General features: G+C 43.4%; 1 protein-coding gene across 3 annotated transcripts in view; it reads right to left on the reverse strand.

The window, feature by feature from the left end:
- SPEG (striated muscle enriched protein kinase) overlaps window positions 1-27109 on the reverse strand; it is a 476968-nt gene that overhangs the window by 134345 nt on the left and 315514 nt on the right. For all 3 annotated transcript variants that reach the window (XM_073634316.1, XM_073634315.1, XM_073634317.1), the window contains 4 exons: window positions 24292-24552; window positions 16534-16692; window positions 6447-6636; window positions 328-557 (listed from right to left, as the gene is read on the reverse strand). In XM_073634316.1, coding sequence (XP_073490417.1) covers window positions 328-557; window positions 6447-6636; window positions 16534-16692; window positions 24292-24552 — 840 coding nt within the window. The remainder of the gene's footprint in view (window positions 1-327; window positions 558-6446; window positions 6637-16533; window positions 16693-24291; window positions 24553-27109) is intronic.

Here is a 27109-nt window from a genome sequence, read left to right on the forward strand (position 1 = left end):
GCTTTTTTCTTTTTAGCTTTGGATATCGTAGGCTTTTAATTGTTTTCTGTGTCTCTGGTGAGGAGATTTACTCTGTTTGTCTGGTGACCATTAGGACAGAAAGTGGTGGTAAATGGTGGCAAATCCAAAAAGTTACAGTTGTCACTGGAAGAAAAGGGAAATGTTTTAATGGGGACCCCTGTTGTAGAGACAACTATTAAAGAGGGCATTTCCTCTTACTTTGGGTTGATTTCCTACCACTTTCTATTGCATCTCTAGGACAGGTAGCAAAAGGAAATCCCCCTAAAAAATTGATACCCATAACATTTCAACAAGAGAAATTCTCACATTGGGTCATTCTGCGGTCATCTGTGCTCTGGATCTTCTTTCCATTGTGGTACCAGGTGATGGTTGGATATGGTAGGCCAGTTACTTGACATTCCAACTGAACCTCACGGGACTCCACCACATCGAGGTCCTGCAGTGGTCGCAGGAAATCCGGCATGAGCACTCCCTCCACCTCAATGTCCTGCACCTCCGGCTCTTCTGGGATGGAAGGCATCTTTTCAAGCTTGGATCTGAAGGGAGTTATGATATTATTGCAAGAAAATATAAAGTATTGAGATGTAGAAACCTAAACTGTCCTATCATTCTGTTTATTCTCACATTACCTCAATTGTTCATCTTATGTTTCTTCTGAATGCCCAAGTGCCCTGCAACTATACATGCGCACTGCCAAATAATTTATTCGTTTTTCTTTTCATTCCTTTTTTTTTTTTACGTGTTATGATCGCAATTCATAAATTCGCACATTCGTACATTTGTAAATTAGAAAATTTGTTAATTCGTACATTCGAAAATTTGCAAATTTCGAAATTCAAAATGCGAAAATCCAAAAACCCGAAAATTCGAAAATCTGAAATAATAGCTAACTATTAAAATTTTAGGTATTGGAAATTCCTTTCAAATTTGGCTGTTAGTGAACGTAATGAATACAAATTTATCCGAAGTTACAAATTATCTGAAATAACGAATGCCGCATCTAAGCAAATGGAACGGAGCAAATTATTAATAAATAATAATAATAAAATTATTTTAATTATTATTATTGTTATTTATTATTATTAATTCATTACGTTCCATTTGTTTAGATACGGCATTCTTTATTTCGGATAATTCGTAACTTCAGATAAATTTGTATTCAAATTTGAAAGGAAATTCCAATACCTCTAATTTAATATTTATTATTAGTTAGTTATTATTTCAGATTTTCGGGTTTTTGAATGTTCAGATTTTCATTCCTGTGAATGTTCAGATTTTCATTCCTATTTTTGGATTTTCAAATTTCCAAATTTTTGAATTTTTGAATTTCCTAATTTCGAATTTTGGAATTTCCCATTTTCGAATTTTCAAATTTCCAAAATTTCGAATTTCCGAACTTCCGAATTTGCGAAATTTTGAATTGTGGAAATTTGGAGATTCAGAAATTCTGAAAATTCGAAATTCGGAAATTTGAAATTTTGGAAATTGAAAAATTTGGAAATTCGGAAATGAACGAATTTGTCAAAATTCATTAAAAAACGAATTCGGAACTAAACGAATTGCACATGTCTAGAGGAAAGCTCTAGATGATGCTGGACGTCCTCAAGCCAGGAAATGAGGCAGTCTCTATGTGACTTTCTGCAGCTTCTAATGCACACTATGAGAAGCTCACAGTGTGCAGTGAAATCAGAGTAAGCAAATTCAGTGCGGGGGAGGAGCCGGTACAACTAGGCAAGACTGAAGGGAAGGCTGGCATTTAGCTTTAGGATTCTTGTTATGTTTGTTAAGTTAATTTTTTTGCTTAAAATAGAATTGTGGCCAGGATATATACATTTATATATTTACATATTTATTTGGATAGGCAGTACATGACCTTTAAATGCTGAGTTCACTTTAAAGCGGAGTTCCACTCGGTTTTGTGTTTATTAAAAGTTAGCAGCTACAAAAAGTGACTCATGCCCACGGGCGTTATAGAAAACGAGCTGTAAAGCTAGTACCGACGCCAGGTAAAAAAGAAGCGTTAAAAACGCGATTTTATCAGTTTTATCTAAACGAATGGAACGTAACGATCTAATAATAATAAATAACAATAATAATAAGAAAACCTTTTTATTATTATTATTTATTATTAATTTGTTCCATTCCATTTGTTTAGATGCGGCATTCGTTATTTCAGATAATTTGTAACTTCAGATAAATTTGTGTTCATTACGTTCACAAGCAGCCAAATTTGAAAGGAAATTCCAATACCTATAATTTAATAGTTAGTTATTATTAGTTAGTTATTATTTCGAATTTGACTGATTTTCTTTCTTTTTTTCAGATTTTCAAATTTTCGGATTTTTGAATTTCTGAATTTCCGAATTCCAAAAATTCGGAATTCGAAAATTCGGAAATTCAGAATTAGAAAATTCGGAAATTTGAAAATTTGGAAAATTGGAAAATTCGGAATTCGAAAATTCAAAATTCGGAAATTTGAAAATTCTGAAATTCGAAATTCGTAAATTCTAAAATTCGGAAATTCGAAATTCGGAAAATTCGGAAATTTTTGGATTTCTGAATTTCTGAATTCTGAATTTCTGAAAAAAGCAAAAAAAAAAAACGAATGAGACGAAAATGAACAAATTTTTTGTCAGCGCACATGTCTACTTTCCTCCCCTGATTATCCATGTCCTGCATCTTTCATTCATTGGATTTTAGTTCTTTTATTTATAGAGGCTTAGTATCACATATGGGTGTTACCTGGGGAGTCTGTATGCAAATGCAACATGCCTAGAAATGTCCACTCTTTCAGACAGGCATCTACCCTTAAAGCAGAGTTCCAGTCCTTTTTAGGTTTATTAAAAGTCAGCAGCTACAAAAAGTGTAGCTGCTGACTTTTAATAAACACACACTCACCTGTCTCACGGTCCAAGCATGCGGCCGCCTGAAGCCTCGCTCCTCTCCCTCTCCTCTGCACAGCACCGGCATTGCAAGTGTGGGCACCCGGCTGTGACAGCTTGCGGCTTTACAGCCGAGTGCGCACTGCGCATGTGCAAGACGCTCTGCGCATGCGCAAGATGCGCTGCGCATGCGCAGTACGTGCTGCGCATTCATAGTGGCCGGGCAATCTTCCGGGGGACCTGTGATGTGTTCCAGAAGATTGCAGGGAGGGAGGGGGAGAGGAGGCGAGAGCAGAGGTGGGAGCTGGGTACCTGTCAAAACTAGGTACCTGCCCCCCCCCCCCCCCCGAAAAAAAAATGACATGCCAATAGTGGCATGTCAGCGGGGCGAGGAGTGCTTAAAGTGGAAGTTCCACTTTTGGGTGGAACTCCGCTTCAGGCCCCTTTCACACTGCCACGTCTTGAAAGTTGCATGATTTTGCAGCGATTTCAGGGAATGCCTGTGTAAACTTGAGGTCTATCAAAGTCAGACCAAAGTAGTGCAGGGACTACTTTGAAGTCAGTGTGACTTGAAGTCGCACAGATATGAATGGTTATCATTGGAAATCATGGGGTAGAACTTGTCGTGCGACTTGACATGTACTCCCAAGTCGCATGACAAGTCGCACAAGTGTGAAAGGGGCCTTAAGCATTTTAATATTTGCATAACTCCTCCTAAGAGCCAACACACAGGCTCATGGGTAATCATGATCATGGATGGTGCTGTGCAAAGCTTCCTGACAACCTCAGTACTGCTCTGAACAGTCCTCAGCACTGATGCAAGCAGTGGGCTGGCTCATGGGAGGAGTTATGCAAATATAAAAATGCCTTAATGGGTGGGGTTAGTCTGGAGGAGTGGGCGTTCCTAGGCAAGATTCATTTGCATGCAGACTACGGCATGTGATACTGTGCCTCCGTGAAAGAGCTGAAATATAATGACTGAAAGTGGCAGGCCAGGGGCAGTAAGACTGGGTAATAAAGGGCTAGATGATGCTGGATGCCCTCCAGCCAGCAAATGAAGCTCTTATTGACCTGCTACAAATACAACAAATCTAAATATGGCGCCAGCTGCTAGTACCCTATCCACTTATACACCCCATGAACCTATTAATGGGAGCAGGTGAGCGAAAATACAAAACAATCCATGGAAATCCACTTTGTAAAGCTCATAAGAGTCCCATAGAATAGATGTCGTAATTCAGTAGGCAGCTCCACCTGAGACAAGAACAAATCTCTGAAGTAACAAAAAAAGAACCCAAGGGGGGCGCCAGCTAAGTGCAGCAGTCAGTCACTCCACACTGCCGGCCACTGCATGCGGTCTCCCCTGGCGGACGGTTTCCAGCAGATATGGGATGGCTGCAGATAAGCTCTTTTACATTTTATCTCTGTGAATTTGCACTTAAAAATCGATCAACCACTTCCCGTCCACCGTACGCCAAATGACATCCCCAGCTTTGAGCGGGGATATCTGAGTGATGCCTGTAGCTACAGACATCATCCAGATATAGTTTTTTAGAGCTGGCGAATCTGCACAGCATAAGAACAATCATAGCGGCTGTTCCGCCGCTTGATCGTTCTTACAGGAGGCGAGAGGGGCGGTCCCCCCCGCCGCCCTCCGGTGCTTGTACCGGCTCACCGCTACGATCGGCGAGTCGGTCACAGGATCCGCCGGCCCCGGATGTTTAGCATAGAGATCCGTCTGGTCCGCCGGAGTCTCTATGATCGTTCGGAGGCCGGGCGCGATGTTATGACGTCACGCCCGGCCTCTGTATTAAAAAAAATGGCGCCGCTTCGGCTGGGAAGCGGTGATCTTTTTTTTTTTTTATTTCAAGCCTAGAGGTGAGATGAGGTCTTATAGACCCCAGATCTCTCTGTAAAGAGGACCTGTCATGCTTATTCCTATTACAAGGGCTGTTTACATTCCTTGTAATAGAAACAAAAGTGATCAAAATTTTTTTTGGATAAAATAAAAAAAGTAAAATGAACAATAAAAAAAAAAAAAATTTTTTTGAAAGCGTCCCTGTCCCTGTGAGATCGCACGCAGAAGCGAACGCATACATAAGTCCCGCCCACATATGAAAACGGTGTTCAAACCACACATGTGAGGTGTCGTCGCGAACGTTGGAGCAAGAGCAATAATTTTGGCCCTAGACCTCCTCTGTAACTCAAAACATGTAACCAGTAAACATTTTTTAAAGTTTCGCCTAAGGGGATTTTTTAAATAGGGAAGTTTGGCGCCATTCCACGAGCGTGTGCAATTTTGAAGCGTGACATGTTGGGTATCTATTTACTCGGCGTAACTTCATCTTTCACATTATGCAAAAACATTGGGCTAACTTTTTTGTTTTTTTTGAAAGCCCAAAACTGTTTTCTTTTCCCAAAAAAACGCATTCGAAAAATTGCTGCGCAAATACCGTGCTAGATAAAAAGCTGCCATTGTATTCTCTAGGGTCTCTTCTAAAAAAAACATATATAATGTTTGGGGGTTCTATGTAATTTTCTAGCAAAAAAATTATGATTTTTACATGTAGGAGAGAAATGTCTGGTAGGCAAGTGGTTAAACCTCTCGATGCTGCACTTAGCTGGCGTCCCCTTGGGTTCTTTTTTCTAAATAACCTGCTGCAGCTTCTAATGCACATTATGAAAAGCTCACAGCAGTGGCGTCACTAGGGGGTGGCTTTTGGGGCTATAGCCCCGAATCTGGGGCCCATAGCCCAGAGTCTCTGTAGGGGTCCCCAAGGAGAGGGGAGGCTCTCTGGGGACCCTGATGTAAGGAAGGGCTCTCTGGGGACCCTGATGCAAGGGGGAGGCACTCTGGGAATGCTGATGCAAGGGAGAGGCTCTCTGGGGACACTGATGTAAGGGGGGGGGGGCTCTCTGGGGACCCTGATGTAAGGGGGGGGGCTCTCTGGGGACCCTGATGTAAGGAAGGGCTCTCTGGGGACCCTGATGTAAGGAAGGGCTCTCTGGGGACCCTGATGTAAGGAAGGGCTCTCTGGGGACCCTGATGTAAGGGGGGGCTCTCTGGGGACCCTGATGTAAGGAAGGGCTCTCTGGGGACCCTGATGTAAGGAAGGGCTCTCTGGGGACCCTGATGTAAGTGGGGGGCTCTCTGGCAATATATACACACACACACATGTATATTACTGTATATACATGTGTATGCCCGCCCAAGCGTATGACTTTCTTTACTACACTGCTATGGGCTCTAGCCCCAGATCTTTTGTAGACCTAGCAACGCCCCTGGCTCACAGTGCGCACTAAAATCAGAGAAGGCAATTTCCGTACAGGAGAGGATTCTGTACAGCTGTGCAAAGACTGAGGAGAAGCCTGGAGGCCAGCTTTACTCAGAAAGATGTACTTATCATTCAACTGTGCCAACGTTTTTACATCTAATATGAATGATAGTTATAGAATTTGGGGGGCAGTTTAAATATTTTTTTTTTCTTTCCCATGTGGAGGCGGATTTTATTGGGGTGATGAAAAACCTGGTAGAGTTCTTACATGTGGGATGACGTGGAAAGTCTGGGTTCCTCTACATAGAGCTCTGCAGAACATTCCTCTTCTCCATGCTGGTTGCGGGCAGTGATGGTATATTGCCCCTCATCTTCACTGGACACGTGGGTGATGAGAAGAGTATGGTGCCCCCTCTCCTTCAGAATATGGACCGTCTCGCCCTCTTCTACCGGCTGACCTGTTAGTATGGAAAGGCAACACTTAACGTGATATAAAACCCTCTGTGTTTTTTTTTTTTTTCTATTATTATTTTTAATGCGAGAATGCAATTGACAATAAGCGGCAGTTCACACAGGGGCGACCTGTCAGGCGACTTGTCAGCGCGCCCCATTCAGTACAATGGAACCGTTCTAATAGGAGCGACTCAAGTCGCTCCGACTTAGAAAAAGGTTCCTGTGCTACTTGGGGGCGACTTCAGAGTGGCTTGCATTGACTTCTATTACAGAAGTCGTTTTGCAAGCCGCACTGTACAGGGCAACTTCAGAGTCGCACGGGAGTCGGGCGACTTTGAAGCCGCCCCTGTGTGAACCAGCACTAAGAGTTACCACAACATTTGGCCAATAGAACACGACAATAAAACCAATGTACATTTTGTTAGTACAGCTTCTCCATTTTTTTTTATGTGGTGATCAGTGTAATGAAGTAGGATCTGATCTCCAGGATCTCTGTGCTGCCCCTGCTCCTTCTGCTACAGCCAAGTCTCATCTTGGTACACTTCCCACATATTTGTATGGAGGATCTACTAGGATAGGGGATCATGACACCATAAAGCTAGAGCACTCTTAATGGGAATATGCGGAGAATGCACTCCACTTCAGAAAAGGAAAACATTTGACTGACAGCAAAGGCCTGGCCATCAAGGCCTTGGCAGGGTTGAGGTTGACCTCTTTGCTAGACTCATGGGAAGCAGTAAAGTCATAGCTGAGGATCACACACACTGCCTATAGCCATTGAAACTACAAAAGTTATAGGTGTAGCGCTTACCCCCGAAGGAACGGCTGAATATTTGTTATATCTGTAATTCACGTTTACTCAACCCACTCAACCCTCCCTCGCAGCCCATAGATTTAAAAGTCACAGTCCTTAATGCTTTTTCTTAATGCTTTATTAATCAACATAAACTGGGATGGGAGAAGGACTTTCTTTGAGATGCTCTTTGGTTGATCTCTGATCTTTTCCTTTGCTTCACTTACAAAGACTCATAACATTGCGGCTGATAGCGATTCAAAACTGGATGATTACTTTATCAGGGAAGATGGAAGTAGATTTTTGATAGAGAATAAACAATAAAGAGTCACTCTAAATAATGTCTTTATCTGCAGAACTTCTAAGAACAGTCTGTATCTCTATATATGTGCACGCAGCTTCACCGCTACCTTTTTACCACTACTTCCCATCCGCATGGTACTTCCAAGTTGAGCTAAAGAAGAGTCACTCTGAATGACCTTTTCCCGCTTGACTGATTGGAATCCCGGGGCAATGCTGAAACCAAAGTCACAGGTCACAACCACCTGTCTTGCTGACTTGCGTACCAACTTCCCTCAGCCTCTGGACAGTACCCCTCACTTAGGCTTTTCACTCACTTGATCAATAGCCCGTGTGTTGCTCCTAAGCGATCGATCACCCAGTTTCCTTCCGCTTGTCTTTACTTCTCCCGCAATGATTCTTAGTTCCTCTTCCCCTTTGTGGCCCGCTCCCCTCCCCGCAGGGGCGGCCAACGACATCAGCGACTACATGCTGTAAGATGTCTTCTGTTCCTCCATGAGGACCGGTTCTCCTCCCTTCTCGCATAGTGAAGCTCCGTTGGCTCCCCGGAGGGGAAAAACCTCCACCTTCCCCTCCTGGAACCAGGCTGGCTCTCTCGCTCCTCAGAGCAGGACTGGACTCGAACTCTCACTCTCGGACAGCATGTGACCCCGTTTTTATATGAGAGTCCTGGGCATTACCAAGCAAATCAATGATTGGCCGAGACTAACACATAAACTACCTGCCACTCAAATGGAAATTGACAACAACAGGCCTGCTGTAATAGCACAAACCTGTCTAAATTTACCTGACATAGAAGGCTAGCAAAAAGGGTCACCTACCTAAAAATAGGTGCCCGCTACATCAGGGGCGGATCCAGGGGGGGGGGGCAACGGGGCAATTGCTCCCCCCGAGAAATATTATTGACTGCCGAGTGTCTCTCTCAATGTTTAGAATCAGCAGCAGCGCTGGTGTTGTTGAACGGCCACGCTTCTGGCCTGGACTCTCACTGGTTGCTAACGCCTGCCCGCCTGGCGTGTAGCAACCAGTGATGTCATGTCTGAGCCAAGGAGGAGGAGAGGGAGGTCCCAGCTTTCAGAGTGGAGCGAGTGGAGGAGGATTTAACTTCTTCCTCCTCCACGCCTAGTGTGTGAATGTTGGCTCCACCCACCTCCTCCTTCCATCTTCTCCAGGGACAGCTCCAGCGTGGCGTGAGTGAGTGAGGGAAGGGAACTTCCTTGGCTGTAGCAGGTGAGAGGATTGTATGCACTATGCATGCCACTTTGCAAACAGCATGCCTACCGATGCCTGACTCCTATCACAGCATCTGTTACACTGACACAGATCCTCAGTGTCTGGGAGCTGTCTGGGGGAGGGGCGCTGATGTTCTCCTAACCAGCAGGAGCCCGGGAGGAAGGACATCTCCCATGCTGTTATGATAAGGTCAGTACATTTGTTAGGGAGGTGTTGTGTAATTATTGTGCTAGGGGACAGACTGCCAGCTTCCCCCTATGTAAAGTGCTCTCTTGTGCCCAGTGCCCATCATGTCATGTGCTGTGCTGTGCATTGCAGTGCCCACTATGTTGTGCTGTGCCTTGCAGTGCCCCCATGTAATGTGCTGTGCCCACCATGTAATGTCATGTGCATTGCAGTGCCCCCCATGTAATGTTCTGTGCTCACTATGTCATGTGCTGTGCATTGCAGTGCCCACCATGTAATGTGCAGTGCCGACCATGTCATGTGCTGTGCATTGCATTGCCCTTCATGTGATGTGCAGTGCCCCCTATGTTGTGCTGTGCCTTGCAGTGCCCACCATGTAATGTGAAGTGCCCACCATGTCATGTGCTGTGCCTTGCAGTGTCCACCATGTAATGTGCAGTGCCCACCATGTCATGTGATGTGCCATGCAGTGCCCACCATGTAATGTGCAGTTCCCACCATGTAATGCGCTGTGCCATGCAGTGCCCACCATGTCATGTGCAGTTCCCACCATGTCATGTGCTGTGCCCACCCTGCCATGTGTTGTGCCCAGCATGTAGTGTGTTGTGCCCACTGTGTAATGTGCTGTGCTGTTCAGCAGTGTCCACCATGTCATGTGCAGTTCCTAACATGTAATGTGCAGTTGCATTGCCCACCATGAAATGTGCTATGCCATGCAGTGCCCACCATGTAATGTGTTGTGCCCACCATGTAATGTGCTGTGCCATTCAGTGCCCACCATGTAATGCGCTGTGCCCACCACGTCATGTGCTGTGCCATGCAGTGCCCACCATGTAATGTGCTGTGCCATGCAGTGCCCACCATGTCATGTGCAGTGCCCACCATGTCATGTGCTGTGTTGTGCCCACCATGTCATGTGCTTTGCCCATCATATAAGGTCCTGTGCCCACCGTGTGCATGTGCTGTGTTGTGCCCACCATGCAATGTGCTGTGTTGTGTAGTACCAACCATGTCATGTGCTGTGCCCACCATATAATGAACTGTGCCTACCTTGTAATGTGCTGTATTGGGCAGTGCCAACCGTGTAATGTGCTTTGCCCACCATTGAATGTGCTGTATCCATGTATCCACCATGTAATGTGTTGTGCCAACCATGTAATGTACTGTGCTATTCCCCCCCCCCCCCCGTGTTATGTACTATGCTGTGCCTCCCACAGACTCACCCACTCACTCACACCCCCCTCTCTCTTTCACCCCCCTCACCCCCTCTCTCTCTCATCCCCTCTCTTTCACCCTGTTCTCTCTCTCACCCCCTTCACCCCCTACCACCCTCTCTCTTTCACCCTCTCTCTATTCCCCTTTTTCTCACCCCCTCTCTCTCGTCCCCTCTCTCTCACCCCCTCTCTCTCGTCCCCTCTCTCTCGTCCCCTCTCTCTCACCCCCTCTCTCTCGTCCCCTCTCTCTCACCCCCTCTCTCTCTCTTATTCACCCCCTTTCTCACCCCCTCTCTCTCACCCCCTCTCTCTCGTCCCCTCTCTCTCACCCCCTCTCTCTCGTCCCCTCTCTCTCACCCCCTCTCTCTCTCTTATTCACCCCCTTTCTCACCCCCTCTCTCTCACCCCCTCTCTCTCGTCCCCTCTCTCTCACCCCCTCTCTCTCGTCCCCTCTCTCTCACCCCCTCTCTCTCTCTTATTCACCCCCTTTCTCACCCCCTCTCTCTCACCCCCTCTCTCTCGTCCCCTCTCTCTCACCCCCTCTCTCTCGTCCCCTCTCTCTCACCCCCTCTCTCTCTCTTATTCACCCCCTTTCTCACCCCCTCTCTCTCACCCCCTCTCTCTCGTCCCCTCTCTCTCACCCCCTCTCTCTCGTCCCCTCTCTCTCACCCCCTCTCTCTCTCTTATTCACCCCCTTTCTCTCCCCCTCCCTCTCATCCCCTCTCTTTCAACCCCCCCATTTTGCTATCACCCCCCCTCTCAACCACTGTCTCACACCCCTCTCTCTCTTTAATTTAAATTTAACAAAAAAATGTTTGTGTTTTCATTTTATTTTTTTCCATAAAAAGGCCCACCAAAATCCTTAGCACCAGGCCCATGTTGCTCTTAATCTGGCCCTGTAAGCAACACCTTTTTTTCTGCCAGTGCCCCTCCCGAGACTAGACTCTGGATCCGCCCCTGCGCTACATAGGATATATAATGAAAGACTTTATGTCTGCCAATAAATAAAGCGTAAATTAAAACAATATTCTTTTTTAAAAATATGTAGCAGGAACTAACCACAGGGACGGGGGGACCCACAAAGAACAGGGGGACAGTCTCTACAGAGACAAGTTTTTATCTTAAAGAGTTATGCAGTCTCTGAGAGCAGTAAGGTAGTCTCAACATTACAAATCCAACAGGTTAAGTACACAGTTCTTCAGTACTCCATTATCTACTACTCACAGGTCCTCCCAAGGGTTTTTAGGGCACCTACTAATCCCACCAAAGGGAACCTTTCCTTTCACTGAGCACTGTCGCTGGTATCAACTCTCTGCCCCATTTCCAGAACTATCTGTCCTCCAGATCCTCTACCCTTCCAACTCAGGGGTGAGGCAACACCAAAGCCCTAACTGTCTCTCACCGCAATCAAGGTCATGTCTCTTCTTAAAATTGTCCCACCGCAGGGAACCCTGATGGCACAGGAAAAGCTGTTTTTAGCCTTCCTGTCTCCCAGGATGGCTACCAAAATCTTGCAAGAACTCAAAACTGGACACAGGCTCTCCCAAGATGGTGCCCAGAGCCTATACCAAAGGACACATTAGTCTTATGCTAGGCTGCCTCTAGTACTAGATTAGAAACCACTTCTAGCCCAAGGCTGTCATATGATGTCCTTGACTTTCAGTGGGAATATTTGAATGATGGGTGCAGCTACAGGCATCATTCAAATATCCTCGTTTTTAGCCGGCGATTCTGTGCACCATAAAAATGCTTTATCGTTCTTACAGGCGATGGGAGGGGACATCCCCCCTCCCTCCACCATTCGGTGCTTCTCCAAACTCTCCAGTGCCATCAGGGACCCGGAGAAAGAATCGGCCATCGCTGGATGACGACCATAGAGATTTCCGGTGACCAGATGGTCACCAGTCATCTCTATGACCGGCGGAGGGCCAGGCGCGGCGTTATGACGGCACGTCTGGGCCGCGATAGTAAACCAAGCCACGATAGCGGCTGGTAAGCATGAGATCGTGAATTTTTTTTTTTTAAATCTCATGTTTTCCAGCCTGGAGGAGAGATGTGGGGTCTTTTCTCCATAAAGACCTGTCACGAATGATTCCTATGTTTACATTCTTTGTAATAGGAATAAAAGTGTTAAAAAAAAATGTAAAAGAGAAAGTGTAAAAAAAATATTAAGAAAAAGTAAAATAAACAATAAAAAAAAAAAAAAAAAAAAAGTTAAAACGATCCTGTCCCCGGTAGCCCACCGCATATGTAAACGCTGTTCAAACCACACATGTGAGGTATCGCTGCGTGTGTAATGCCCCGTACACACGGTCGGACTTTGTTCGGACATTCCGACAACAAAATCCTAGGATTTTTTCTGACGGATGTTGGCTCAAACTTGTCTTGCATACACACGGTCACACAAAGTTGTCGGAAAATCCGATCGTTCTGAACGCAGTGACGTAAAACACGTGCGTCGGGATTATAAACGGGGCAGTGGCCAATAGCTTTTATCTCTTTATTTATTCTGAGCATGCGTGGCACTTTGTCCGTCGGATTTGTGTACACACGATCGGAATTTCCGACAACGGATTTTGTTGTCGGAAAATTTTATAGCCTGCTCTCCAACTTTGTGTGTCGGAAAATCCGATGGAAAATGTGTGATGGAGCCTACACACGGTCGTAATTTCCGACAACAAGGTCCTATCACACATTTACCATCGGAAAATCCGACCGCGTGTACAGGGCATTAGAGCGCGAGCAACAATTCTAGCACTAGACCTCTTCTGTAACTCTAAACTGGTAACCTGTAAAAAATGTTAAAGCATCGCCTATGGAGATTCTTAAGTACCGAAGTCTGGCGCCATTCCCTGAGTGTGCGCAATTTTGAAGCGTGACATGTTAGGTATCTATTTACTCGCGTAACATCATCTTTCACATTTTACAAAAAAATTGGGCTAACTTTAACTGTTTTGTTATTTTTTAATTCATGAAACTGTTTTTTTTCCCCCCCAAAAAAAGCGTTTGAAAAATTGGTGCGCAAATACCGAGCAGGATAAAAAGTTGCAACAACCGCCATTTTATTCCCTATGGTGTCTGCTAAAAAAAACATAAATAATCTTTGGGGGTTCTGAGTAATTTTCTAGCAAAAAAATGATGATTTTTACATGTAGGAGAGGAGTGCCAGAATAGGCCCGGTATGGAAGTGGTTAAGCGGCAGTCATTTGACCACTCTGTTCACTCTGGAAGAAAAGGGAAAAGTGATTTAGCGATCGTAGGATCACTGCATCAAAGCAAAGTGTGAATGAGCCCCAAGGCAGATAAATACTCATCACTCAATACACTGTTACTTTGTACACAAACTATTTGAGACAACCTTTTTGGCAGTAGACAGAAATGTCCTGAGTTCAGGAGTAACCTAGCAAGGACAGAACATATAAACAAAGCTCAGGCTGGTTACAGCCCAGCTACAAACAAGACTAAATTTAGCTAGGGACACTCCAGTTTAAAGTGTATTTCCATTTTTGCAGCCAACACGGGAAAATACCTGCTTTATATTCGTTACGTGTTTTCATTCACATCACACACCTTATAAGAAAAATTTAAATATGCTGCTTATATTACTTGCTCTTTTCCAAGGACTCCAAAACTGACATTTTTCTCCGCTATGCAAAGGGGGGGCTGGGAAAAAACATAATTAACCCTGTGTGTTCTGTGCTTGCAGATCTCATTACCAGTTGTAAACTAGACTTTATCCCGGTCTGTCCTATCAAAGAATTAAAGCCCAACCCCGGGGCAGAAAACAAATTATCGCTTGCAGTGACGCTGTGCCAGCACTGCAAGGGTTAAGTGCTTGTTTTACGTCTAGGGGATCAATAAAAGGAGATATACTTACCCCATCCTCTGATCCTGTCCACAGCTAGACCGATTCCCAGTGCTTCTCTAGCAGTCTAGGGTCCTAACGTTATCAAGACCAGAGCAGAAGAAGTAAAATATATACCGGTAGTACCTGGGCTCAAATCGCATTGGAGGTCAGTGACCAGATCTGAACTTTGTAGCTCTCCTACAACTCATACCTCTTTGCCCCATATTGGCACTATATCCACTGGAGCATTTGCATTTTGCAGAGCAGAGTAGGGACTGGCCAGAGAGTGATTACATGTGAATACATATCAGCCTAAACTGATGAATACATTTTTTTTTTTCTGGATATGTATTATAACAAAAGTAAAAAAAATAGTTTTTTAACCACTTCAGCCCCGGAAGTATTTACCCCCTTCCTGACCAGAGCACTTTTTGGGATACGGCACTGCGTCGTTTTAACTGACAATTGCGCAGTCGTGCGACGGTGCACCCAAACATGATTTTTTCCCACAAATAGATCTTTCTTTTGGTGGTATTTGATGACCTCTGTGGTTTTTTTTTTTTTTGCGCTATAAACAAAAAAAAGCGTCAATTTTGAAAAAAAAAAAACAATAATAAATATCCCCCAAAAATATATAAAATAACAAATTTCTTTCTCAGTTTAGGCCGATATGTATTCTTCTACATATTTTTGGTAAAAACAAATCACAATAAGCGAAGCGTATATTCATTGGTTTGTGCAAAAGTTATAATGTCTACAAAATAGGAGATAGATTTAGCCGAGAACCCCGGGCAGAGAGGTATAGCGCATCTCGGCCGAGGGATCGAAGGAGGTCAGGTGAGTAAAACTGGGGGGGGGGGGGGGGGGCTGGGGGGCCAGGCACTGTCAGAAGTTTTTTCACCTTAATGCATAGGATGCATTAAGGTGAAAAAACATGAAGGTTTACAACCCCTTTAAGGGGACTTTGCTCTACTGGCTCTACTACTACTACTTAAGCTATAAAGAAGATTGATTTCCTCCGTGTACAAAGTTCTTTTTCTTGGAGTATCCCACCACATCCCGCTGTATTTAGCGCTCCCAAAATGACCTGCCCATTGCAATGAATGGACAGCGCTTCCAAAGCACCTGAAAAGCGATTTGAAAGTGCCGCAAAATGGGAGTTTTTGCCCTTTTTTGGGGTAAAAACTGCCCCACTATCGGCCAAAAAGTGGCGCAAAAGCGCATCGAAAACGGCGCTAAAGACGAGCGGCGCTTTAGCGCTAACGGCCGGCGCTGCCAGTGTGAAAGTAGTCTTATGCCACGTACACACGACCGGACTTTCCAATAGAATAGACTCCGACGGTCTTTGCGACGTACGACGGGACTAGAAAAAGGAAGTTCAATAGCCAGTAGCCAATAGCTGCCCTTGCGTCGTTTTTGGTCCGTCGGAATAGCATACAGACGAACGGTTTTGCCGATAGGAATTGATTCTGTCGGAAAGATTTGAAACATGTTCTATTTCTAGGTCCGTCAGAATTTTAGAAAGAAAAAGTTTGATGAAGCCCACACACGATCGGAATGTCCGACGGAATGATTCAGTCGGACCTTTTCAGCCAGAAAGTCTGGTCGTGTACACGCGGCATTAGGCAGGGTTCTACAGTATGGAGAAAACAAATAAAGACATCTCTAATGCCCCGTACACACGGTCGGACATTGATCGGACATTCCGACAACAAAATCCTAGGATTTTTTCTGACGGATGTTGGCTCAAACTTGTCTTGCATACACACGGTCACACAAAGTTGTCGGAAAATCCGATCGTTCTGAACGCGGTGACGTAAAACACGTACATCGGGACTATAAACGGGGCAGTAGCCAATAGTAGCCTGTTATAGTCTTTTTATTTTTTATTTTTCTTATCGCAGTAGCCAATAGCTTTCATCTCTTTATTTATTCTAAGCATGCGTGGCACTTTGTGCATCGGATTTGTGTACACACGATCGGAATTTCCGACAACGGATTTTGTTGTCGAAAAATTTTATAGCATGCTCTCAAACTTTGTGGGTCGGAAAATCCGATGGAAAATGTGTGATGGAGCCCACACACGGTTGGAATTTCCGACAACAAGGTCCTATCACACATTTTCCGTCGGAAAATCCGACCGTGTGTACGGGGCGATAGACTTTTAAATATTCACAATGGAAAATGGAAATAACACGATGCAGTTGATAATATAGAATTGGTTAGTAGTTCATGTAATATGGGGTATGATTGTGGCTGTGAGCAATCCGGTGTTATAAACCTGGACTATCATTATCATTGAAGGTAGGTATAGAGCTGGAGCACTTACTGAAATGGGTCCATGTGACAACAGGGGGTGGCGTGCCGCTGATTTTACAGTCCAGGCGGGCAGTGCGACCCTCCACCACATCCCGATCTTGCATCTTCCTGGTGAACAGGGGAGCCAGTGAGGGGTGGACAGTCAGCACAGCGCTGCACGTCAGCTCATCTGGGATCATTACAGGAGGAAAAGCAAAGATATGAGTTCAACAAGGAAAGGTGGATAATGTATGTGTACAGGTAACAGAAACATCATATGTAAGAAAGTTTTAGTTGTTTGAGTAATGATGATGTGAATGTATAATAAATATGTAAAGTGCTGCGTAAATTGACAGTGTTACATAAGTACCTGATATAAAAAAAAAAAAAAAAAATAATAACATCAATAGTTAAAGGGTCAGTCCACCCAAATCTGATATTTCACATTCAAGTTCAGTTGACCCATCCAAAGGCTACATCTACATCTATATCTATATCTATGCCTCTTGGGGATTCCAAATCTGGTCCGCCATAGGCTCTGCTCCCACCCAACGTGCGGTTTTATTGCCTCTGCGACTACAAGGGTGTCCCCCACTGTTGTGTTCTTTAATGCCGCAATGTGCATCCCATAGTTATATTGAAGGCAAAACCCTAGAAGGGAGTTTGAGAGGTATCCACATCCATAGCCATTCAAATCGCAGAGAGCTTAGTATAATGTGTGTCTGCTATGGTACTATTAAACGTGTATTGTGTTGTGCTGTATGTTATATTCTCCAAACGATTCCTTTCTGTACACTATGCTATACGGGAATACACTGGGGAAGGAAGAACAATTCTGGACGGCCGCACTCAGTGAAAAAGAAAGCACCTTTATTGTAACAAAAAGGAATTAAAATCCAAAACAGGTCACATCAGAGGTGGATACACAGGACAGCAGCTAACGCGTTTCACACCTACTGATGCTTACTCATAGCTATGAGTAAGCATCAGTAGATGTGAAACGCGTTAGCTGCTGTCCTGTATATCCACCTTGTTACAATAAAGGTGCTTTCTTTTTCACTGAGTGCGGCCGTCCAGAATTGTTCTTCCTTCCCCATATATCGTGCACCTGTGAGGCTGACTGGGGCGTGTGCTTCTATCCAGGTGTGGCGGTCCTGGGAGCGGCATTTCCTTTGAATACGGGAACACACTCCCGGTGATCTCTGTCTGTGCAGTGCGCTATACATAACATAATGTGGGTCATTCCATTTTGTAATCTACATTATATTTGACATATATTCCACCCCACACTGTACACTGTGTTATGTGCGACATACTGTTGGCCATCCCACTTAGTACATTGTACTATATGTGACATTGGGGGTTATTTACGAAGGGAAAATCCACTTTGCACTACAAGTGCAAACTACAAGTGCAAAGTGCACTTGAAATTGCACTGAAAGTGCACTTGGAAGTGCAGTCACTGTAAATCTGGGCAGAAGATCTGAAATGAGGGGAAGCTCTGCTGATTTTATCATCCAATCATGTGCAAGCTAAAATGCTGTTTTTTTATTTTCCTTGCATGTCCCCCTCAGATCTACAGCGAATGCACTTCCAAGTGCACTTTCAGTGCAATTTCAGTGGATTTGCCTTTAGTAAATAACCTCCATAGTCTGGGTCATCTCACTTTGTACATTGTGCTATATGTGACATTGTCTGGGCCATCCCATTCTTTACACTGTGTCGAGTGTGACATTGTCTGAGATATCCCACTTTGGTGTGATACATGACATACTGTGGGTCATTCCACTCTATACATTGTGCTATATGTGACATAGTCTGGGTCATCCCACTCTATACATTGTGCTATATGTGACATAGTCTGGGGCATCCCACTCTGTACATTGTGCTATATGAATGTGACATAGTCTGGGGCATCCCACTCTGTACAGTGTGTCATTTGTGCAGTACTGTGGGCCATCTCATGTTGTACACTGTCCTATATGTAAAGTAGTCTGGGCCATTCCACTCTGTACATTGTGCTATAAGTGACATACTGTGGGCTATCCTCTTGTGTACACATGCAAAATGTCAAAAATATTCTGGGCCATCCTGCACTGTACGGTAAAATGGACAGGGCATGTGTAGGGCTGGCCATACACGGTTCGAATCTCGGCCGGTTCAGCAGGAAGAAGCCACTAGGTGCTTTAACATTACAGCATCTACCTAATGCTAATAGTCCTCCTGGGTGGACTGACTCTTTAAAGTGATTGTAAACGATCACCTTGTAAAACAACTCATTCGGTTTAAAATAGAAATGAAAAGCAAAACATTTGTGTATAGATATTAAAAAAAAAAACATTATAAATACCTTTTTTCCCCTTTTTTTTTTAATAAGTGATCACATTCCCTCTGTTCTCAGCTGAATAAGAGCTGGGGGGGGGAAACAGCAGAACACTGAGCTTCCCAGTGAATGGCTGTGCAGCATGAGCATGTCAGGAGAAGTCTGATCATTGGAGGAGAGCAGGTTGAGTTCCCAGCACAGCTAGAGAACTGACCATGATGTGCTCTCCTGCTTAGTGTGGTCAGTTTTTAATAGGAAAGCAGGGGGACTGGCAGGATCACCAAGGATTTCACATAAAGGAAGCAATACAAAGAGAGCAGGAGACTTTCTCATACATACAAGTACATGGAACAGTAGGCACATGTGAGGAATATGAAGTGTTGGGGTAACAAATGCTTTAGGTGCCTGCCTGTAAAAACAAAGATGTAGAATGTAACAGGTAAAACATGCTTGTGCTGTTGGGGTGTTTGAGTAAAAAATACTGATAGTTAATAACTAGACATGTGCAATTCGTTTAGTTCTGAATTCAATTTTTAACAAATTTTGACAAAATTCGTTAATTCTGAAATTTCCGAATTTACGAAATTTTCAATTTCCGAAATTTTGAAATTTCCGAAAATTTTCAATTTCGGAGATTTGGAATTCAGACATTTGGAATTCGGAAATTCGGAAATTCGAAATTTCGGAAATTGGAAAATTGGGAATTTCAGAAATTCGAAAATTGGAAACTTTCGGAAATTGGAAAATTCAAAAATTCGAACTTGGAAATTCGAAATGAGGAAATTCAGAAATTCGGAATTTTGGAAATTAAAAAAAAAATCTGAAATTTGAAAATCCAAAAATAAGAATGAAAATCCGAAAATTCAAAAGAATGAAAATCCAAAAATTCGAAAATCTGAAGTAACTAATAATAACTATTAAATTATAGGTATTGGAATTTCCTTTCAAATTCGGCTGTTAGTAAACGTAACGAGTGCAAATTTATCCGAAGGTACGAATTATCTGAAATAACGAATGCCATATCTAAAAGAATGGAAAGTAACGATCTAATAATAATAAATAACAATAATAATAAAACCTTTTAATACTATTATTTATTATTAATTTGTTCCATTAAATTTGTTTAGATGCGGTCTTCGCTATTTCGGATAATTCTTAACTTCAGATAAATTTGTATTCATTACATTCACAAACAGCCAAATTTGAAAGGAAATTCCAATACCTATAATTTAATAGTTATTATTATTAGTTATTTCGAATTTCACTGATTTTCTTTCTTTTTTTCGGATTTTCAAATTCAGAATTCGAAAATTCAGAAATTCGGAATTTAAAAAAACGGAAATTCGAAATTGGGAAATTTGAAAATTCGAAAATTCAAAAATTTGGAAATTCAAAATTCGGAAATTTGAAACTCTGAATTTTTGGATTTCCGAATTTCCGAAAAAAGCAAAAAAAAGAATGAAACGAAAACAAACACATTTTTTGGTCAGTGCACATGTCTATTAATAACTGCTTGTGTGTTTTTTAAAAGATCGTAAATTGTAAGGCTATGGAGATCATTTATGAAAAAAGGAATGAGATATTGCACCGGCCTTAAAAAAGGGATCCTGCGAGGTCCCAAAATAATTGGGTTATGATGCCTGCTGCTTTATATGAATAAAAGGTCAAGATTATCACCATACCAAGGTGTGCGGAGAGTTCAACTCGGCTTTAAGCTGACCATAGATGATTTGTTTTTTACTTTATTCACCCAAAGGTGTCTAAATGAAAGGATTGCTCCATCCAGACAAACATCTGCCCCCCCCCCCCCACCCTACCCACCAGGAAATTGTATTCTGACAGTGGGACTTTTCAGAATACACCGATTGATAAAACTTTTCCAACATTTCCATCTGACAGAAGTTGATCTAACAATTATCTTCTGTTGAACACTGACAAGCATGCAAGGTTTAAAATTTGTCCAGTCCCTCCTGAACCGGCAAAATTTTGATCCATCTGTGACAGACCCAACCAGGACAGGGCCTTTTGGAGAGCACTTGGGGCAAGCCTCCTACCCACTGAGTATGGCCTATGGAGAGAGCAGATCATTCTCTAATGATGGAAAACTACGTAATGGACACTAAAACCTCGTACACACAATCGGACTTTCCGCCAACAAAACCGCAGGATTTTGTCCGAAGGGTGTTGGCCCAAACTTGTCTTGCATACACACGGTCACACAAATGTTGGCCAACAATTACGAACGTAGTGACGTACTACGTGGTTTTTCAGCTCTTTGGCGCCACCCTTTGGGCTTCTTCTGCTAATTTCGTGTTAGTAGAAGTTTGGTGAGTGTTTCACGCTTTTCATTTCGTGCTTTTCACTTCGTTTCTGAACGGCCGTTCGTCAACCAGACATGTTGCGGAATCGGAGGAGATATTTATTATTGGCCTTGAGTTATTGCTTTGACATTATTTTTTTGGTTGAATAATAATGATTTGATTTGGTATATTTTCTATATTTTTGGATGCATAGAATGCACTTTTTGGTTAAGTTCTATTGGCAGATAGCATGTCTAATTTTATTTGTTTTCTTTTTTTAATGCACAATAAAAAAATTGTGTAGAATAATACTTGGCTATGTGATTTACTTCAAATGACAGTTTGGGAGTCGGCAGTTACATTTTATAAAATACAATGTAAAATTGACAAGGGACACCAACATAGTTGTATCTTTGATCTTTAAAACTACGGGATAATGGTGTTGTGGTAACTTGCCCAAATCTAAAAAAAAAATCATAATAATATTATTCTTGATATCACAAAAAAAAAAAAGCCTTTGAAAATTAGTTTGCAATAACTCCATCAGTATCACCAGCAAAGCAGCTTCATTATTATCCCATTAAAGAAGAAGAGAATTGTGCGCTGCATTTCGAGATTTCATAATTTGCCGCGTCACGAATGTTAATTCTCCATTACGAACGCTAGTTTACAAGACCGACCGCTTCCGGCTTGTCCTTGCTTCCGAGCATGCGTGTTTGTACTTTGGACTTTTGTCCGACGAACTTGTGTACACATGCTCGGAAAATCCGACAACACACATTTGTCCGAGGAAAATTTGAAAACATGCTAGCCAACATTTGTTGGTGGAAAATGTCCGACAACAATTGTACACACGGTCGGATTTTCTGACAACAGCCTGACATCGAACATTTCCCGTCGGAAAATCTGGCCGTGTGTACGGGGCTTAAGGCCTGGTTCACACCTATGAGGGTTGCAGCTGATGCATATTCCAGGTGCATTTTGCGTTTTTCAATACACATTTTTGATCCATTGAAGTCTATGGAACCAAAAAGGAAGAAACGGCTGCACTCCAAGATGATGATTATTAGTCCTTTATTAATTCATCCAAGTGACACACCACAGGAAACAAAAACGACAAACAAGGCATCCAGGTAGACGTGTTTCACACAGTATCATGTGCTTAATCACTGCCAATGCACATGATACTGTGTGAAACATGTCTGCCTTGATTGTCGTTTTTTTTCTGTGGTGTGTCACTTGGATGGACTAATAATGAAGGCCCCTTGACCCGCCCCTCCTAAGGAACGGGAGCCTTGACTGCTGGATGCTTGGCAACCAAGCGGGGGGGGTCCACCTAATCGGGGAGTCGGAGTGGCTCCGTTGGGATTGGTTACAATGGCACGAGGTGACTGGGTGGAGCCGGAACTCTAGAAAAGGCTACGCAGAGGCACGTCCCACTAGTTTCGAGGAAAGTTGACGTCACAAGTGTGGTCCACCCACCCGCCCGTTGTGTTTTCGTCATAGCCTCCTTGGCGGTTTTACCTTGCCAGCAATTGGTATTACTTTATGGGCTATGCCCTCAAGTTAATTATGGGGTCAGTTTAATGCCTGTCTCGCACTGATGGTGGAGACAAGCCTCTTAGACTATACAGTTTGGTTATAGATGCTCACGGTGTAACCGTGACCGGCATGGTATTTGTATTTTGAAGGTTGTTATACTAAGAAGTTCAATAAAGCTGTGGCCTTGCCCTACTTCCAACTTAGTGGCCTATGTGTCTTTTTGGGGGGCAAGGGTTTTGTTGTGGTTTAAAATAAGTGAGAGGTAAGACAAGACTAAGCTTCTCAGCAGTCAAGGACTCATTTCATCATCTTGGAGTGCAGCCGTTTCTTCATTTTTTGCAGTTTGTACGGGGGGTGAGCCGTGGCTAGCACCCTTGAGACGAGTCCTTCAATTCACATCACTCATTCATTTATCTGGATTCACCCACCTGAGTGTTGTTCCTTGTTTTTTCCCCCTATGGAACCAAAAAACTCAAAAAAATCGCTGGCCCTTTCCATAAAATGCACTGATGTGAAGTACATCTATAGGAAACCATGTTATATGGACTGTAGTGTGTTTCTGCAAAACTGAAAATGCACTAAAATATGCATAAGTGTGAACCAGGCCTGAGAGCGAGGCTTGGATTACTTCTCTGAATAAGGACAATAAAGCTTCATCTCTGGAGTGGGTGGTCATTCTGCAGACTGAGTTGGAGAAGCTTCTACACTTGGGACAGAAATATTTATCAACAATATGCCTCAAGAAATTTATGAAGATAAATGAATTCCACCTTTTCAGACTACTGGAACATTGTATGAGTTTGTCTCATAGGGGTTGGTTTGCTAAAGGCAGTTGCCCTCTGCAAGTGCAGTTGCTCCAGAGCTTAGTAAATGAGCAGAATCTCTGCTGACTTTCATCATCCAATCATGTGCAAGCAAAAAAGCTGTTTTTTTTGTATGTCCCTTGCAAATGATTGGGTATTCTTTGCAAAGTGAAGCTTTACCTCATGTACTAAGCTCTGGAGCAACTGCTCCTGCAAAGTGCACAGTCTATTTAATTTACCTTTAGTAAATCAACCCAATAAACTGTTGTAGATGGCCAGTCTGAGGTGGGGGTGGGATCACTGTTTGTTATGTGTTTATTTTTAAGTAGGTCTCTCCCATTGTGTGCCTCCGAGGTGTACATTCCCATTGTTAATTGAGTCACCTATTGTTTTTGTCCGTTGGCTAATTTGGCTAACTGTTGGAGGATCCTACGATGGGATTAGCCTCGTGTCAACTTTAGCTCGTTATCTATTCCTTGTGTGATGTTTTGGGTAAATATTTGGGTTTTATTGTTCATGTGGTGACTGACCTACTTTTGAAGTGTATAAAAACCTGTATCTCTGTTCAATAAACAGTCATTCCTTTGGTTCTCATCCCAACATCTTGTCTGTTAACGATGCTTGGGGTAAAAGGGCTGGTATTGGCTCTCGGTCTGCTGGAACGGTTTCGGAGGGCAGAAGGCACTGTTTGGCGGAAGCAGGCGTTCCGTCACACCATCTATGGCCAGCTTAAAGTTTACTGCTCCAAAGGAAAATGCATTCTTAAGTATACACAGAAAAAGAACAAAGGGAGGGAAGATGGTAAAATGAATGAGACCTACCTCTTGCCGTGCTCAGTTTGCAGGTGTAGACTCCGCTGTCATCTTCATGTACAGAGTTGAGGAGTAGAAGACACTGCTTGCCGTTGAAACGCATCTTACAGTCCAGCAGGGCTGGCTGCAGCAGCTTCCCCCGGAACATCCAGTCCACGTCTAGATCCGGGGGTCCCGAAACCACACACTCAAACACCGCTGCCTCCCCAGCGCACACACTCACATCCTGCAAGGGGGTCAACACCTCCAAGCTGGTACTGCCAGAGGAAGCTTTGTTCGCACACATAGTAACACAACAACCAGGAACGACACGACACGGTGACCAAACACAAAGACAACACAAAAAAAGAGGGGAAGATAAATGTTACGGCCGGAAATAAAAAAAAATATGAATGGAACAGAGGCAAGACGGACAGATGGGATAATGGGGTGGAGGAGGAGCAGAAAAAGAAACATTGAGGATTTTACTTTCACAAGTAAAACAAAGTCATGAACAATTACAGTTCTCAATGCTCCAAAAAATCACTTCAACACATGATCAGGTCAAATTAAATAATAAAGCAGAAAATACAGACACTAAACACATGAGGATCGGATGAAATGTAATACTCCAATTTTGGATTTCCAATCACACCAACTACATATGATAACAACAGACTGTAATAAGGAGGGTTCACATTTCCAGTAGCCTGTATTTTCATGTGATTGCTTTATAATTGTACATGTCAATGAAGGATGTGTTTCTCAACTCCGATCCCCAGAAATGAAATCTTTTCCCCTAAATTTTTAGAACATTTCAAAGTGAGGTTGAATAGTGGCTATAACAATGACAGATAAGGTGTCCTGAAATAGGATCTTCCTAAAAACGTGGCAATTCCAAATGATGCAAATGATGAGAAAATGCATAAGCAAAGGTCACAGTGAAAAAAAACATGTGGAAACTTTCAATGCATCTAGAAAAACTACTGAATGTGAAATCTCAACTTTGCCTAAAAAAGCCAAGCTTGGTCCTACCTCTTCCACACCTCTATAGGGGCCTATCACACCATTACATTGTAACTGCACTAACACAGCAGGGGAAGTAGTTTCCATTATAATCTACGATGGGTGTAACAATTTAATTCCCGGAATGCCTGCGGTTTAGCACTATGGTGGTGGGTCACACCGCCATTCGCACTTGAGCATGTTCTGTTATGTCCTAACTTGCACTCCCCTGGGTCACAGACCAGGTGACTCGGTCTTTACAGAGTAGTGGAAGAAATAATGCGCCTGTGCGAAAATGAGTGACAAGAATCTGGAGCAGCGGATTAACATCAAATTTTGCATGAAAATTGGCAAAAGTGCGAACGAAAGTTTAGCTCCTTTACAACCAGCTTATGAACATTCCATGAAGATATCAAGTGTTTTTGAATGGCATAAGTTGTGTAAAAGAGTAAGTATGGAGTTTTTTTTACCCCCCGAATCATACTTGCCTAGGTGGATGCAGAATCGGTCCGATATCCTGTGTCCATCCCCCGCCGTCTCTCAAACTGAGAACCTGAGCGATCAAACACCGCTGATTGCTCGGTTCTCAGGGCTCCCTTAGCGGAGCGCTGGTGACTGTCAGTCACCGCCATAGCTCCCAACATTTTGAGATGGTAATAAGGGACACTTACTAGCAAATGTATAAAGGCATAGGACATGCCCCCTGCCACACCCTCTTAAAGGAGAATTAACCAAAAAAGAAAGGTTAATTAAATCCACAAGGGCTTTTTTACCACTGCTATTCCTTTATACTAGCTTTTAAAATTTACAAATGCAGCAATTTAGAAACTGGATGAAAGGTTTAGCACTGGGAAACACTTTTTTGAAAGATAAAAAGTGCGTTTTATATACATCTATATAGATCAGACCAACATGAGGGACAAATAATGGGGAAAGAGGGACAGAGGGACATTGCTCCAAATCAGGGAGAGTCCCTCAAAATCAGGGACAGTTGGAAGCTATAGTCACCGCTGTCTGCTCTGCCCTTCTCGCTCACTGGAGCGCTGTGCCGTGGAGGGGGCAGGAGCTGCCGGCCGGGCATGTGGGAGGATCCCGACTTCATTGTCTCAATCTTTCCTGAGCCTGGACCAGCTCTTTGATCTCAGCCGATAGAGGGGTTTCAGCCCACTGTCTGCTGAAAATGGGTCACAGGAGTGCAGAACGATCTGCACTCCTGAGATCCACAGAAGTACAGCCAAACAAGCTTTGTACTTCTACTTTAAGGAGGAGTGGGAGGATGTCCACGATGACGCAAGAACTGGGCAGCCAAAAACTCAAAAGACTGATACAAATGTGGAAAATGAAAAGGTTATGGGAATCTGTTTGGAGGAAAAGGCCGGAACTCTGGCCTGACAATGGATTCTCCACCATGACAATGCTCCTGCACCTGATGCGTTAAGTGTTTGCAAGTTCCTGACACAGAAACCCATTACAAAACTTGACCAACCACCTTATTCCCCTGACTTAGCCCCCTGCGACTTTTGACTGGTTCCAAAATTAAAAAATCCTTTAAAAGGGACATAGATTTAAAAGGCATTCCAGACATCCAGCGCGCCGAGACAAAGATACAGCGCGGCATTCTGGAAAACAAATTCCAGGAGAGTTTCTGGCAGTTTGCAGTCGTCTAGAAAAGTGTGTCAGTTTACAAGGAGACTACTTTCAAGGTGGTAACAGCCGATAGTGTATAGGTAAGCAAACATTTTTTACAGTTCATTCCAGGAATTCAATTGTCACACTTTGTATAAAGCTCTTTATATTGGTGTGCTTAGTTGAAGTATAATGCAAATCATGTTTCAATATAAAC

Source organism: Aquarana catesbeiana, linkage group LG06 (genome assembly GCF_042186555.1).
Source record: "Aquarana catesbeiana isolate 2022-GZ linkage group LG06, ASM4218655v1, whole genome shotgun sequence".
In the NCBI taxonomy this organism is placed as follows: domain Eukaryota; kingdom Metazoa; phylum Chordata; class Amphibia; order Anura; family Ranidae; genus Aquarana; species Aquarana catesbeiana.